The following is a 15,990-nucleotide window of genomic DNA, read 5'->3' on the forward strand; positions in this document are numbered from 1 at the left end:
AGTTCTAGTTGTCCAGCATACTATAAATTCAAGCTGCCCAATTTCTTCCTCCTTAATCCCTTTCTGTATTTCTTTTCCAAGGAACACATGACATTCAGTTGCTCCTGGAGGTCACTGAAAACGCTCCATTTCCTTTGAGCTATTTGGTAGGAAGGTGCTGTTCCTCCATTTGGGACTTCCAAAATGTTTTGCATTTCTGAGTTCAACCAAGGAGAGCCCACTATCGTCCAAGGGAGTTAGTTCCACTTGTCATAGACAGCTCTTGCTGTCAGCAAGTTCTTCCTAATGCTACATTGGAATCTCCCTTCTTGCCATTTGAATCAATTTGTTTGGGCCCTCCCTGCTGGAGCAGCGGAAAACAAACCTGTTCCATCCTCCGTGTGACGGCCCTTCAGATCTTTGAAGGTGGCCAACCACTCAGTCTTCTCCATGCTGAACATACCCAAGTCCCTCACCCATTCCCAAATTACCCCAAAGCCTCTGCATGTTGGGGTGGGAGTAAGACAGGAGTGTGGAAGCACAGGCTTGGGGGCTAAATGTGGCCCCAACTCTTTCCAGCTCACATGCCTGGTGATTCTGTGCTGGGCCCTTGAGTGCTTTTTGCCAGGCTGTATTGCATCCTTGAACTGTGAGCAGGCCTCTTGCTTGGCTGGATAGGGAAGGGAATTGTTATTCCCTAAAAACAGCCAGTTGCAGCAGCCACCCAGGAGCAGACAGCATGCTGAGATTTCCAAGCCATCAAGACTAATCACTTGGCAACCAAGGTAACTTGAAACACAGCTTCTTGTTCCCCATCTTCAAGGGCCCAAAGACCTGGAGAGCAGACTAATGTCCTGTTGCTAGGAGGGGAAAGTAGCAGTGGAGCAGAGCAGATTATTAACATTTCATGCAAGCTGCCCTGTCTACATGTGGGCCCTAGCTTTCGATCTTTTGCATTGCTTAGGCATATAGTTTTGTCTCCTGCGGTAGGAAAACCTAAGTGCCCTCAAGTTGCTTAAAAAAACAACTGTTTTAGAGATGTGTACATTGCAGTCCTGCGGTCTTTATATGGGAAGAAGCCCCCATTGCAGACAGTGGGACTGACTTCAAAGAGCAAACGTGCCTAAGATTGGGTGGCTATTTACCTTCTGCCCACAAAAGCGTATGGTTTGCTCTGGAGAATTGGGCCAGGTTCATTGCCCCTCAGAATCTATGCTAAAGTTCATCACTAACCACAAGGCAGCAGTTTCTGCTGAGAAAGTAGCCCCCTCTTACCTACCTCTGGGCTTTAAGATCTTCACATGGCTAGCAACTTTCCTTGTGCGAATGTCATAGGATGCCAGATCCCCAACAAAGGAGGCCCTTAGAAACACGTTTTCATGAGGCAAGGAATGTCGGCTTGAATACAAACTCAGTAAGATTTGTGTCATTCTGGTCCTTGCACCAGATGGAAGCTCAAACAAAATCACCTAATTCTGTTAAACTCCTGCTTGGGAAAACAGCAGCCCTTATTCAAGTTTTCTGTTGCAATTGACCATGTTATCCAACGCAAAAGCTAGCAAAGCCTCTGGAATCTAGGTGCTTTTCTGCTGCGATGTGCCCTTTATTGCTCTGACCCAAACAGAAGTGTTTAGGCCAAGGAAGCAACATTTCTGCCTTCCTCACTCTCCCCGGAACAATTAATGTAAATAGGAATGAGTTACAAGACTCACAGGTAGGGCCAAGGTCATAATTTTCTCCGGCACAACCAAGGTACCCACAAACCCTCCTTTAGAGAGGACAGTCTTCTGTTTGAAGGACTGTCCAGTATAACAAAGAGAACCATAAGAAAGGTCCTTGAAGGTGCCAATCAACATTTAAGCACATGAAGAAAAGGCTAAGCAGGGACACAGGGTCACAGTCCTCCCCACTGTGCTGAGAGCTTTTCTACTTAAAGTATAGGACTTATTTCTCCATTGTGCACATACTAATTAGCATATGCAAATTGCATGTGAATCTGTCGTTTGGTTTGGGAGCCTTTTGTGGTGATGCTTGTTTTTATTTCATAAAGCTGATACACAACTTGACTGTAAAAAAACAAAACAAACCCTCAACACAGTTTTTGCAGAAAGAATAAAATAATGAATGATCAGCTTAAAAAAAAGGTAAAAAGACCTCTTTAAAACATTAAATAATTACAATCGACAAGAAGCTAAAAACCAGACTGAAATACACATTGACATTCTACATGTCTGGATAACCTTACCTAAACAATGTTTATAGCAGGTGCTGGAAAAGACTACAGAAAAGATGCCTGCCTGATGTCAACAGGCAGAGTTTCAAAGTTTAAGGTAAAAGGTAAAGGTACCCCTGCCCGTACGGGCCAGTCTTGACAGACTCTAGGGTTGTGCGCCCATCTCACTCAAGAGGCCAGGGGCCAGCGCTGTCCAGAGACACTTCCGGGTCACGTGGCCAGCGTGACATCGCTGCTCTGGCGAGCCAGAGCCGCACATGGAAACGCTGTTTACCTTCCCGCTAGTAAGCGGTCCCTATTTATCTACTTGCACCCGGGAGTGCTTTCGAACTGCTAGGTTGGCAGGCGCTGGGACCGAACAACGGGAGCGCACCCCGCCGTGGGGATTCGAACCGCCGACCTTTCGATCGGCAAGCCCTAGGCGCTGAAGCTTTTACTCACAGCGTCACTAGGTGCTGCCATATTAAAAAGATTGATTTCTTACCAATGGAGAACAGGTATGTGTACCAGTTGGGCATATTGAAGTGGTAAATGGGGCATATATCAGGTGAGGCAATCTGCTAGGTGATGCATCATCACCTAGTTCCTGCAGTGTTGAGGTGCAAAAGACCATCTTTACCTAAATCCTATTTTCCTGCATTCTTCTCTTACAAGGCTGTCCATTCACAATCAGGTGGCCACTCACACATCACCTTAAAAACAGGAGCAAAATGGCTAGCTTCATTAATGTAGAGATGCAAACAGAGAAAGGGATTACAAGTTAATAACAGGCCCAAATACAGACTTCCAATTTCCAGGCACAAAGAACAGAACCAGGTTTGTAGAAACAGTTTGGTTTTTTTAATGTGAGACCCGTAATTCCATGACTTCTGCCACGGATGTAAATCTCTCCAATCAAGTAGCACAGTGAGCAGAGAGCAAGGTGTGGCCTGTGCAAAGGGGGTGCCTGCTCCTTGCCCCCTCCCAAGAAAAGCCAAAGTGGTTGAAGTGCAATAATCCCACCCTCCTCCAAACACACCCCATCAAAGCCCGCAGTACACAGACTGGAATGTGAATCGCTTCAGAAAGGCAGTCCATGGGCAGAGGTAGTAGGTCCCATGCTGGGGTGTGGATCAAGCCAGGCCCTCAGTGTTCATACAGGATTTTCTGATCGCAACAATCCCAGTCTATCAGCTCGTTGCTGCGAAACCAAAGGCTGATCTCTCTCTGGGCTGTCTCCAGGGAGTCGCTGGCGTGGACAACGTTCCTGTTTACAGGGGAAACCTCACAATGAGGGCATATCGTAGGTTAAGGTCCTATCTATCCTACAGCTACAAAAACAACCCACCCAATTTTATATCCCTTTTAACTGTTACAACCTACTTCCCCCAAATAAGTTGTAGATGGATGAGGGGACCAAGAACTCTTTCCTGAATTGCTACAGAATTCCCGAGGAGGAACAGCTGGGTCTGCCTACAGTGTGGCTGCCCTAATGCAGCATCTTGAGCTATCCTTACCTGGGGCTGAGTCAAGAAGCCACTACAATGCAGTAAAATGATGGAACAAGAGTTTCCCTGCAGAACCTCCAGAGGCAAAAGGAACTTCCCAGGGGACAATCTAGTATCTAATACCTGTTTTAGGCATGAAGGAGGACTTTTAGAACGCTCACTCAAACAAAAACAAGGAAAGAACGAACACATTGGGGAACGAAGGTTCAGCCCAGTCTACTCTTGCTCTGCAAGATTTCTATTAGCAAGGACATTTTTTAAAACGCCAAATTAAAACTTGATTCCCACAACCCACCCCCCACCCCCGAATCTGTAGTTCCAGCTAGCATAGGCCATTCGGCCATTTTATTCCACTGTAAATGTAGGCAGTAATAAATACAGATCACAAACTAAGGGAAGAGGATTTTTAAGCACACACATGGAAAAGTGAAATGGAATTTACAATAGAATGGAAAAACGAGAAAGCAAGGAAAGATCATACAACGCAAAGTGTCGGAACTCATACTGACATTTCAACATCTTGATTGGTTCATATAAACACCCTTCCCCTATTATTCATACATGGCACTGTTGAACACTGGTTTCGTTTGACCCAGAAAGCTCATTTTCCATACTGACCCTCTCAGGTAACTACATAATGGCAGGAAGAACTATTCTGCAGCGTACTTAAACGAATGATTCACCAGACCAGGAAATGGGACTTAACCAAGAGAGTCAGCGTTTTGCATTTTCCTTGGGTAACCAGGCCAGAGACTCGTGTCAAAGTTTGAACCTAGAAGCACCAGGCCAGAGACTCGTGTCAAAGTTTGAACCTAGAAGCACCAGCAAATCAAGACCGGCCTGGTCAGAGCTCAGTGCCAGAGCACCTGCCTCGCAGGTAGAACATCCCAGATCCCATCTCCAGCAAGAGCTGGGAGAGACTTCCTGCCCGAAAAACCTGGACAGCCACTGCCAGTCTGTGCAAACAATACGGAGCTAGATGGACTCTGTGCAGAACAACTGCCTGCATTTCCTGCTATTTTGGTCCCACTCCTACCTGCTGACGTGGACGCTGAAGTCTCCCCGGACGGTGCCTGCCTTGGCTTCCACAGGATTTGTCTCGCCCACCATAGCCCTGGAGGTTTTGACGACGTTGTAGCCTTCCCAGACCTGAAACAGGACACCATAGAAAAAAGGGCAAAGGCCAGTGGTTCTGACATTCCTGCTAACAGCTAAACAAGGCAATATGTCTCTATCAGTGCCTTTCATGAAGTACAGAGGTGCTCCCCCAACCAACATCACAGAGTGCCTGATATGGAAGGGGTGTGGGCAGAGGGGCTTTAATGCATTGCAGCTGGCTATGGGCTTGGTTTGCACCACGGAGCCCAACCTGGAAATTTGCAGTGGGGGGCGGAATCCTCTGTTGAAGCACACAGGAGCGTCCCTTCACCCTTATGCCTAATACCTATGCAAAACAGTTCTTCCCATATCCAAGACACAAGAGCATCCTCAAAGCAGTACCCAGATTTGCATCCCACAATAATAGTGGTGGACCTACATTTCTGGGGTCTGGAGATTGAATTGTCACGGGGGGCCCTGTGCAACCTGCAACGAGGTCTGGGTAACCCGTTATCTTCTTTGATGGGGCTATTCCATGACGGATCACAACATGAAAAGCAATTAACTATCACATCTCAGATTTCGATTGTAACTGCTGCACAGTGTCACTGGTGCGATATAAAATGTTGTAAGCAACATGGACTGAAGTCACTTCTGGGACCCCTCTGGGATTAGGGTCTGGGAGTTTAAGCTTCATTAGTTTCATAGTAGATCTGCCCCTGCACAATGGCTAAATGTTCTCCTTCCTCTATCAGAGGCAGCATGCCTACGAAGGCCATTTACTGTGCATCACCAGAGGGGAAACTGCTGTTGCACCCAGAGGTCCCATTTGTCTGCTTCCCATTGGGGCTTCTGGTTGGCTGACGTGAGAAGAGATGATGGACTAGATGGGCCTCTGGGTATTGGTGAGAGGGGATGGGGAAGAGAGACTGCCTTACCATGGCAACCACAGGCCCCGAAGTCATGTACTTGATCAGCTCGTGATAGAACGGCTTTCGGCGCAGTTCGTGGTAGTGTTCTGCCAGGATGCCTTCATTGGCCTGCCAAAACAAAGGGGCATTTGACGTTCAAATGGGCAGAGCCTACTGCTTATGAGACCCCGAGGCACGTGTTGGCATGGGTAGATTGTCTTTGGGTCCAAGGGATGGGGGCTTTTGTGGGTTCGTGAACCCCTTGCCCCAGAGGTGCACCTTGAGGAAGGGCTACCTGTCCGTGTCTTCTACCTTGTTGAAGGTGGCTGATGACAACATTAACATTTAGATCCCTGGGAGGGATTGAAACTTCCCTCCCCACCCCTTCCCGGAGCAAGGCTGTGGGTCATGGATAACTCTCTTCTTATTCGCTGATCCCTACAGAAACAGGAAGAAGCGCTCCAACCTACCCCAATGTTTCCTGAGTGCTTGGCAAGCCTTGATTGCCCCCCATTTCAGCACCCAGTGAGCGTACCTGGAGCAACTTGAGACCCACAAGCTTGAATCCACGTTTTTCAAAGCGTCTGATCACATCCCCCACCAGCCTCCTCTGCACCCCATCTGGCTTCACGGCTATCAGTGTGCGTTCCTGCAGCCCAGGGACACCTATTGGGCAAAGAAAGGGTGGTTAGACTGTTCAGTGTTGCAGGAGCCAGCCAGGGTACTCTTTCATCCTCCCTAACCCCCCCCCCCCCCCGGTTTTCTGTAGATTGTTTCCCTGGGCTTCAATTCAAACCTTTTGGAGCCCTATGTTTAAAATGACAGGGCACCAGATCTCGAGGTGATTCATCATAATGCCCTCATTTTGAGATGGCACTAAATTTCCACCTGTTTAGGACTATGGCTGAATTTGCCATCGGCTGAGGATAATATACATTAGAACACTGTTCTATTTCTGAATGAGTTCTGCAACAGTTTCCCCTCCATTTAGCCAAAGTAGTAAAAAAATAGAATATGGTAGAAATTGTGATAAACACACAGAAAGCAGCCAATTTTGGCGGCAGCAAAATGTGTCGCGGTTACTCTGACCCTCAGATAGTAGACTGCAAGCTGTAAAACTAATGTTGCTGTTTTACAATGTTTGTTTTTAAAAAGTATTTGCTGGGTTATTTTGTAGGCACGATGGCTGGCAAATCAAACTGAAGATCCCTAAAAGTGAAGGGAGTAAGGAAGCATTATTGGAGGGGCAATGGAAAGCTCACCCCTCTTTTCCACTCCCTCTCCTGCAAAATTTTGGGAATACTCCAAAAAGGCTTTGATGCCCAGTGGTGCATATCCACCTAGCCCCTTTCCCAGAGGGCTTTGCTTTCTGCAGGAGGAGAGCGACAGCCCTGCAAAGCAAGCAGGCTGATTAGTCACTGGGGACCTACCTAAAAGCAGGTGGATGGGACTGCAGCCTCAAGGCACAGAAGCAGCAGACGCCAGCAGGGAGGGAAATGGGCAACTTTTAAGCTAATAATACTTAGCAGTCATATCATGCAGTTAAGTGCTCCAAGCACCTCCTATACATTAAAGACAGGATATTACATTTAAAGCGAAATCTGTGCCAGGAATCCCAGCAGCTGCAGTTGACGCAGTGGGGCCAACTAGTCCACAAAAGCTTTATGTCACAATGAATCTGCTAATTAGTCTCTGAGGACGCCACTGCCAGGAATCTCTTCTGGGGCATTTGCTATAACAAGCTGAAGTGTCTCCTTCTCGGGAAATCACATACACTGACTGTGCAATCCTTACAACTGTCCTGTACGGTAGGCCAGAGGAGTCCATTCACCTCTAACCAAGCTCCTTTAACATGTAGCAATCTGGGGGAAGAAAGGGAGCTCCCCCCTTCCCCCTCCAAAAGGAGAGTGTGATGTAATTCAAGGGCTCTGTTTTCCAGAGAGAAGAAAAAGTAGCAGCTCTATCTTCTTCCAATACGTAGGTCAGTTATGCTGCTCTCTGGGGATGAGAGATCCAAAAGCCAAAGCAGGGGGCCACCTTTATTGGGAACAATTGAATCATCACCAAGTAGCGAGCCAGCATTCTCCGGCACACGTCTTGAAAGCAAGAGCAGGGTGAGACAAACAGCTGGATATGAAGGCTGAACCCCCTAGTTGGCAATTTATGTACTGATCTTTGAATACAGAAGGGTGGGCCTGGCAATGTGGACCTCAGGTCAGCCCTGCTTGCCAGTGTATCAAGGAGAGGGTTTAGGAATTATCACTGCCCACAGCTAGATTTTTCTTCCCACCTGGTGTGTGGATACTAGTTTGCATGGTAAAACCATCTCAGCCTGAAAGAGAGATGAGTGCTGCACCCCATTGACTGTAATTAACCGTCCAGGGGTCCTTTACCTTTTTTTACTAGTTTGCATGCTAAAAAAGGGAACATCAGCTGGGTTGAAACCCTGGGTTGTTGTTGCTACAATGTTGACAGCCGGCTCCTATAAAAGCAGGCCGGCTGAGCTGTTTGCAGTTCAGTCTGTCCAGCTTACAATAAAGAGCGGCTCTGGAGAAATCATTGTGTCGTCTGATATGTTCGCCCACAACTTAACAAGCAGCATCTGACCACCACCCTGGGAGTCATTGCCAACCCAGGGGCCTGGGAAAGTGGGGCCTGGGAAAGTAGGGCTGGAACTCCCAGCTCTTCACCGTTTCAAGTCAGAGGGAACTTCACCTTAAGCTACAGCTCTTCCTAAGGCACCTGTAGATGCACCCCAGAAGATGCCAAGCTGTGCCAACAGGAGAATTCAGGAATATTCCTGAATTGCAGGGAGTTGGATTGGATGATCCTCGTGGTCCCTTCCAACTAGGATGCACCAACTAGGATGCACTTGAAACAGACCACCCCCCCCCCTCTAGTTTGCACAGCCCAAGGAAATGCCAAGCCAGATTTCATAACAGCCCCCCATGCCAAGCTAGCAAGTACTAGCTTGGGTGGGTAAGCAAAGAAACGAGGGCCAAGGGGTACAAGTCTTATGATTCCTTCCAGTAATACCCAATTCCTCAAAGTTGTGTGCAACCAGGGAATGCCCTGCTGTGTTTCTCCAGGAGTAACGCCTGATGGCGAGATAGGACCCTGCAGGACTCCGGATCGGCCAATGGTCAGGGACGATGGGAACGGGAAGCGTTGCGGACTGAAGAGAGTCGGGGTAGGTGGGTGGAAGGGCCTTGCCCGGCTTTGCCTAACTCGGATTTGCCCGCCGGAGCCACCACGCGGCGAGGGTGAAAGTTGCGCGCCCATCCCGGGGCGGAGAGGCGCTTCGCGGAACGAGTTCTGCAGCCCCCTCGCCGGAAGAAGAGGAGCGGAGGCGGGATCCCACCCCGAGGGCGCTTCGCCCCGCAACTCACCCGCGCTGTACAGCCGCCCCCTGGGGAGGCGATCGCAAGGCAGAGCCCCCCACGCCCCGAGGGTGCCCGCGCCCCGCTGCCCCGACGGCAGCAACAGGCGGCAGCTCCGGCCCACGCAGCGCTGCAGGAAGCCCATGGCGGCTCGCCCGGCAGAAGGGGGCCGGCCCGGCCGGGTTTATAGGCGAGGGCTTGGGGGTGGGAGAGAGCCCGGCTGCGGGGCCGCTGCTCCCCCACCCCACCCGCCGGTCCGCCCCCAGGCTAGGCCGAGCGAGGCGGCCCCCCGGGGGGGGGGAGAGGCGTGGGAACGAGGAAGATCACGTTACAGGGGGGCGGCCCCCTTAAAGAGACCCGCAGCCCCCCCAGCCCCACCCCGGGGGCGGGCGGCGCGCTTCAATCGGCCGCCTCGTCTGCTAACAGGGTTTGCAGCAACTTTCGGCTCCGGAAGCTGGGGGCGCCTGTTGCTGATGGGCCAGACGAGCAGAGACCACGAGGGCGAGCGCACTTGCTGATCTCGGGGCGCCGTCCGTAGCTGCTTCCGCCAGCAAGGAAGGATCAGGGAAGGCGGGCGGGGGAGAGAGGAAAAGCTGGTTGAGTGCTCCTAGGCAGGAATGGGTGGGGTTTTGGGGGGGGGGCGCAAAGCAGCTGTTTCTGAAACAGCAAAAGGGGAATAGGAAGTTGTTTTATGAAGCCGGCTCAGACCATTTGACCATCTACTAATCGGGTACTTTGTTCTCGCTAAAGTACTAAGTGGGTACTTTAACGGGGGTTATTAAAATACTTCCACATTAGCTGCAACACGCATCAACCCAATAAATCCCAGCGACTAAACTGCCGAACCTAGGCAATAAAAATATGTCCCAGAGGCCAGCACACCTCACTGAAACAACTGGATGCACCTTGCCTGCCCCATCGCCCCCTCCGTTCCCCGGGATTAGATTGTAAGCTCCTAGCAGCAGGGACTGATGCTCTGTTTTGTAAAGCGCACTCTAACGCCAGCCTCCAGCAATTTGGCACCCACGCAGGTGTTTCTTGCTGCAGCTCCCACGCTGGCTGTGGCTGATGGGATTTCTAGTCCAGAGGGCACCCGGTTGACAAAGGCTGATATGAAAACAAACAGCAACAAGAAGTTACTAAAGGGATGAAGCGATGGGCTATGGGACTTGCCCTCTCACACAGTTGAAACGTTCTTAGTTTATGGGATGGGTTCCTGTAGCAAATAATTAACGTTGGTCTTTATAACACTAAGATATACTGCTCTACTTCAGTACATGCTTGGAGTATTAGAACAGTAGTTCACAGGCTTTCCCTGTGGAGCACTTGAACATTGATGAGGGACTTGAAGGACCAATTGATTTTTGTCCAAGTTGTGGTCTCAAAAATCTGTGTGGCCAATTGCTACTTTCAGTGAAGATTTTTATATGTATAAAAAAACCCTCTGCCTTTAGGAGTGTCTCCCTCATCCTGAGAGCGGATCGTCATCCTGATGAACAGGGAGGGAGGTTGGATTCATGGGTGCTGTTGGTGATCTTGCAGATAATATACAGAACATCTAATTAGAGGAGATTAAGAGGAAACACGAGGCCTGTTTGGAGAGGGGCCACCCTCCCTTCTGTCAGTACAGCTGCAGCCAAATACTCGCAACTTGTGGAAAAACAGGAGAATTTAGAGACTTTAGAGAAACTTTGCCCTTTAAGCTGAGGTTGTGTCCAAGAACAAGCTATTTTCCCTTGACAAAACAAACCATTATGTAGCTGGCATCACTGGCCTTCCCAGGTGCTTTCTTCATTAGCTTTCCATCCTTTAAGTGGTGAAAGGTGCTGCCTGATCACAACATTCAGTCCTATATTTCTCCCTGGACTTGAACCAAATTGGCTGAAATACTTCCCTAAAACACAGAGAGGCAACTACCAGCCCCTGGGCCAAATGAGGCCCTGCAGGGGTTGCCAGACGCTGCTCCAGCCACCAGTCAGATGGAGAATCTGTGCAGGGGAAAATCAAATGCTGGACTTAAGCCTAGGAAAACCTAGAGGTCCCAATGGGAGACCTCCAGTGGGGGGCAGAGCAAGGGCATTTCATTTACCATTCCTTGCTCAGAAGTCATCTGGATGCCAACCATGTATTAAAATCGCAAGTGCTTTTTTTCATAAGCAGGAGCTATGTTGTCTAGGACCATCTTCATACTTGTCCCCATCCCACCCCTGTTGTTCCAACAACCCTGAACTGGCTCCAATTCAGAAGACAAACAATGCTGTTCTACCTGCTGGAAGTTCGTAGCTCCCAGAACAGTGACCCCAGAAAAATACTGGCAGAAGCATCAAGGACAGAGTGTTGTTTTTCCCTTACCCCACCTGCTCTCTGCACAACTGAACGAGTCCTGCTTAGTTCTCTTCTGGTTCCCAATCCTAACCTCCGATTCTCCAGATGTTGTGCCACCTGGATCCAGCAACCTTTTAAATGTCATGGACATGTTTAGACTGGGCACCAAGAAGGAGCCATGTGATGAGCACTAGGGCACCAGTAGGTTGTATAGAGGGGCATTGGAACCTTCAATACTACGAGCTTTTGAGAGCAAACTAGACATGCATTTGGTTCAACTAAACGCAGGTGGACTCAGTGTCCAAGGCAGATAACCACTCTTGATTTTTAAAGCTCCTGAGTTTTGCCCCCCTTCCTGCCAAAAAAAACCAGTTCACCTTTTCTCTTCCAACTCTACCAATATTCACTCATCTGACCACATATGGTCACATTTCACGGGAACAACCCTGACTCCCTTGCTACTCCTCATGCCTGGAACTCTTCACCCCCAAAAGGTCCACAACACAGCCTCCCCTTTCATATCCCTCCTTAAAAGCCCACCTCGCCCATGAACCCTTTGATTTGAATCCACAACGTTCTGTCCCAGAAGACCTGGCTAGCATCAACTGAACTGCAATGGCTTTTGGAAACCAACCTGCCAACTCTTGTGCCTCATGTGCAAACATCCAAACGGCATTCATGAAGAGGAGCTGTGGTGGGGTTGCTCACTTCTGAGGAGCCTCAAGCACTGAAATTCCCAGTTTATGGAAAAGAAGCCAGTGCACTTGCCTGCTTGAAGGCTATCTGGCCATGGCTATCGTTTGGAAGCATATGATGTAGCAACTGCGCTGGAAGCTAAATGAGTCTTAGGGTTTGGTCAGTTCCTAGTCAGATGACTGCCTGAGCACCATGATGGAAGAAAGACTATTGTTGCAGACCATCTGCTTTGAATGCAGAAGGTCCCAGGTTCAAGATCCTCAGCATCTCTAGGTAGGGCTACCTATCTGAAACCCTGGAGAGCAGATGCCCACCAGTGTAGGCACTACTGAGCTAGGTGGACCAATGAACCAGAGCTTCCTACATTCCTAAAATCAAGCAAGCTTCACATTGGAAGAGTACATGCTCTGGAGAAATGGGACAACCAGTTGTTCTTGGCAGCAAGATTTGAGCATCTTCCAAAACTATGACCGTTGACCCATTGATCTGGACAGAGAAAACATGCACTTTCACTCTGGGTAAACAGTATTGTGACCGATGCTTTCACAAGGATGCTGACCCCTGGAGCAGGCCAGGGACAGGCAGAGTGTCACTGTGGCCGAAATCAAACAAGACAAAAAATTAGCAGGCAGAATTTGTAACGTGTCGTCATCCAGCTCCCAGCCAGGGCTCCTCCCTCCGACGATAGTCGCCATAGTGGATTTTGAAGAACCATTCTGGCCAGGGGTGGTGGTGGAAGCAGAAGATCCAGCCTCCTCTAAACAGCGCCTTCTGTTTTAATGCAATGTTTTAATTGATGCTTCTCTCACGCAAGCCTCTTTTGGGAGTGCTAGCCTCAAAAGCAGTATAGAAGCACCTTGAATGAAATGAAGACCCAGCAAGCCACAAAGTACAATGGGCAAGGAAAGACTGGGATATCTGAAGAGGTTCCAGGTATCTCTACACAGTTCACCCTCTTGAAAACAAGGTCAACAGGCAAGAGTGCAAGTGTCCACAAGTTCATGCTGTTCTGCTGGCGAATCTGCTCAGACCATGTGCCTCCAATTCAGTAAAGCACAACAGCAGGCTCTCATACAGTTATTGATATGTTTTTCTAAAGATTAAAGGGCCAGCATAATGCAATAATTAAAATGTGGGAGTGGGACTAGGTGCTAGCTTAAGGTGCACACAAAAGCTAGAGTTCACTAGGGCCCACCTGAGGTCAATCGCTCGCCTAACTTACCTCAAAAGGTTGTTGTGAATAATAAAGTAGCCCATGTAATGCCATCATGAGTCCCTTGGAAAAGCAGGCTCTGAGCAGATATGAAAAACCCTATAGAAGCATCATTAACTATCACTGAAAGTCATGTAGCACCCATAGAAATCACTCTTCAGGAATGTGCACAGGACCACCTGCACAAGCTGAACATGAGTCAAGAGGGTGATGCAGCAGCAGAAAAAAAAAAAAGCTAATGCTACTCTAGGCAACAGAAGTATAGAGTCCAGATTAAGGGAAGTAATAGTCCTGCTCTGTTCTGCCTTGGTCAGACCACACCTGGAATGCTTGTCCAGTTCTGGGCGCCACAGTTTAAAAAGGACGTTGACAAGCTGTGTAGAGGAGGGCAACCAAGATGATCTGGAAACCAAGGAACAGTTGAGGGAATTGGGTATGTTTAGCCAAGCAAAGAGGCGACTGAGAGGAGATATGATAGCCATCTTCAAATATCCAAAGGGCTGTCACATGGAAGATGGAGCAAGCTTGTTTTCTCCTCCTCTGGAGGGTAGGACTCGAACCAATGGCTTCAAGTTACAAGAAAGGAGATTCTGACTCAACATCAGGAAGAACTTTCTAACAGTAGGAGCTGTTTGACAGTGGGATGGACTCCTTTGGGAGGCTGTAAGCAGGGGCTGGGTGGCCATCTGTCAGGTATGCTCTAGCAGAGACACCTGCATTGCAGGGGGTTGGACTAGATAACCATTGGGGATCCCTTCCAGCTCTATGGTTCTATGAATTGGTCTGAAGCCCAGAGTTTATGCCCTCCCCAAGACTTCCCAAAAGGCCCTGAAGATACCTAAATAGATCTCAAGCTCATCTAAAACAACAAAGTAAGCACTTTTTTATTTCCATTAAGCACATTTTAGTATCACAATGGAATGATGAGAAAAAACTTTTCTTTAAAAAAACCCCACGAAAACAGAGCTCTGTCTGTCTGTCCGTCCGTCTGTCTCCCCACCGATGGCAGGGGAGGCTTCAAGGCAATTAAAAACAAAAAGTTGATGGGATGTTCCCCTCCCCAACAGCCAGGTGCAGGAGGGGAGGGAGGCAGGTGGAATGATGTGAAGGTGGGAACATCTGAAGTAGTCTTTGGCGTTTCTGCCTCATGATTGATGCACAAGACCAGTCACCGGAACCTGCAAATGCCACAGTATTAAGACAAAAACATCCAGCTATAGAGGAACGGCCTGCAGGTGGGCCTCGAGACACCCTGTAGGACACAGAGCTGCCACAGCTCAGCTGCGAGGAGGAGCTGGAAGGGGAATGGTCAAGGGTGGGGGCACAGCGTGCAGCTCCCCCAGGCACGGGGGCCCACGGGGGAGGTGCTTCTGTATCCAGCCGGCCTGGTGAGATCGGGGAGCGGAGGCAGCGGCGACACGAGGAGCACAGGTCCGCTCACGACAGGGACTCGAACCAGAGTCGGTGCCGAGAACTATAGCTTCACGGTCCCAGGGGGCAAACTGTCGTTGCAGAGTCTGTAGTAGCGCAGGTCGTTGACCAGCCTGTGCACGTTCTGCGTAAATGAGGGCAGGTCCTGGAAAAGGGGTGGTGGGGAGACATGGGAGACAAGAGATAGCCAACGGTTAGGACAACAACAACAACAAGATTAACCAATCCTTCCAGTTCTTTGCCCCAAAGGAGTGTTGACACTAGGGTATGCAATGGCACCGACCTTGCCCATACACTTCCAAATATCTCCTGGCTCTGTTTTCAACAATCGGGGGCCATTTTATTCAGCTAATTTCAACTAGGTTGTGAGACGGCCTGAAATGTCACCATGAAGTCTTATGAAGGAAGAGCCAAGTTTTTAAGGGAAATAGAAACCTTTGTAGTGAGCAGCCCCGGAACAAAAGCAATGTCACCCCCCAGAAGCTGCCTTATATCGACAGTCAGGCTGTTGACCCATTTTGCTCAGTACTGTCTGCACTGGCTGGCAGCAGCTTTCCAGGGTTTCAGGCAGGAGAAACTCTCTGCATGAAGCCACGAGAAAGTGCAGTCTGATGGGACACACAGTCCCGAACCAGCCATTACTCTGAGAGCTTCCCTTCCTTTTTGAGACCTCTTTAAATGTGTAGTGCAAATGGGACGTATCACCTTAAATAATCTTGGCTTCCCCCAAAGGACCCTGGGAACTGTGGCTTGTTAAGGAAGGCTATGGTAAGAAGATGATGCTGAGCTAGATGCTGAACCACTTTGGTCTGATTCAGTTTCAGGGTCCTTCTTATGTTCTCATTCAATAATAAAACATTATAGTTCAAGGAAGTTCTATTTGGGACACAGGTGTGTGTGTTGTCAGTCTGTCCATACAGAACAACCCCACCTGAAAGCTCCAAGCCAGCCTCACCCTGTCCATTTTGAAGTTCCTTCCAAGCACGTTTTTCTGGTTGGTGTCCACACCATCGCAGCTGCCCAAGAACCCCGGGAGAAAGGCCGAGTAGAAGCTATCAAAGTCCACGGAGGCCATGTTGTAGATGGCTATGCCAATTTCCTCTTGCAAGAGGTCGTGTGATTTATGGACCAGTACCTGAAGCAAGACATTCACAAACTGGAAAATCATGGCTGTCCGGAAGATCTTCTGTGGGGAAAGAGAACAAGGGTGTTCAGCAAGCTCCTGAGGTGCTCAGAA

At 49.1% G+C, this 15,990-nt stretch overlaps 2 protein-coding genes across 4 annotated transcripts in view; both read right to left on the reverse strand.

Moving 5' to 3' along the window:
- Positions 1-3,029: 3,029 nt before the first annotated feature.
- Positions 3,030-9,254, reverse strand: LOC310664743 (nucleoside diphosphate kinase A-like). Of its 2 annotated transcripts, none has more exons than XR_014505042.1 (5): positions 9,098-9,254; positions 6,244-6,374; positions 5,736-5,837; positions 4,512-4,848; positions 3,030-4,471 (listed from the first exon to the last, which is right to left on the reverse strand). XR_014505042.1 is itself a non-coding variant. In XM_083414300.1 (5 exons), the coding sequence occupies exons 1-5, from the start codon at positions 9,231-9,233 to the stop codon at positions 3,338-3,340; spliced, it is 603 nt and encodes a 200-aa protein (XP_083270426.1). In that variant the 5' UTR covers positions 9,234-9,253; the 3' UTR covers positions 3,030-3,337. The 2 variants fall into 2 exon arrangements, 1 of the variants encoding a protein (XP_083270426.1); XM_083414300.1 differs by having other exon boundaries at positions 3,030-3,458; positions 4,736-4,848; positions 9,098-9,253.
- Positions 9,255-14,182: 4,928 nt separating this feature from the next.
- XPO6 (exportin 6) overlaps positions 14,183-15,990 on the reverse strand; it is a 43,510-nt gene continuing 41,702 nt past the window's right edge. For both annotated transcript variants that reach the window (XM_083414104.1, XM_083414103.1), the window contains 2 exons: positions 15,709-15,939; positions 14,183-14,898 (listed from right to left, as the gene is read on the reverse strand). In XM_083414104.1, the coding sequence (XP_083270230.1) occupies positions 14,797-14,898; positions 15,709-15,939 (333 nt within the window). In that variant the 3' untranslated portion in view covers positions 14,183-14,796. The remainder of the gene's footprint in view (positions 14,899-15,708; positions 15,940-15,990) is intronic.

This window comes from Podarcis tiliguerta, assembly GCF_965153285.1.
Source record: "Podarcis tiliguerta genome assembly, chromosome: 14".
Taxonomy (NCBI): domain Eukaryota; kingdom Metazoa; phylum Chordata; class Lepidosauria; order Squamata; family Lacertidae; genus Podarcis; species Podarcis tiliguerta.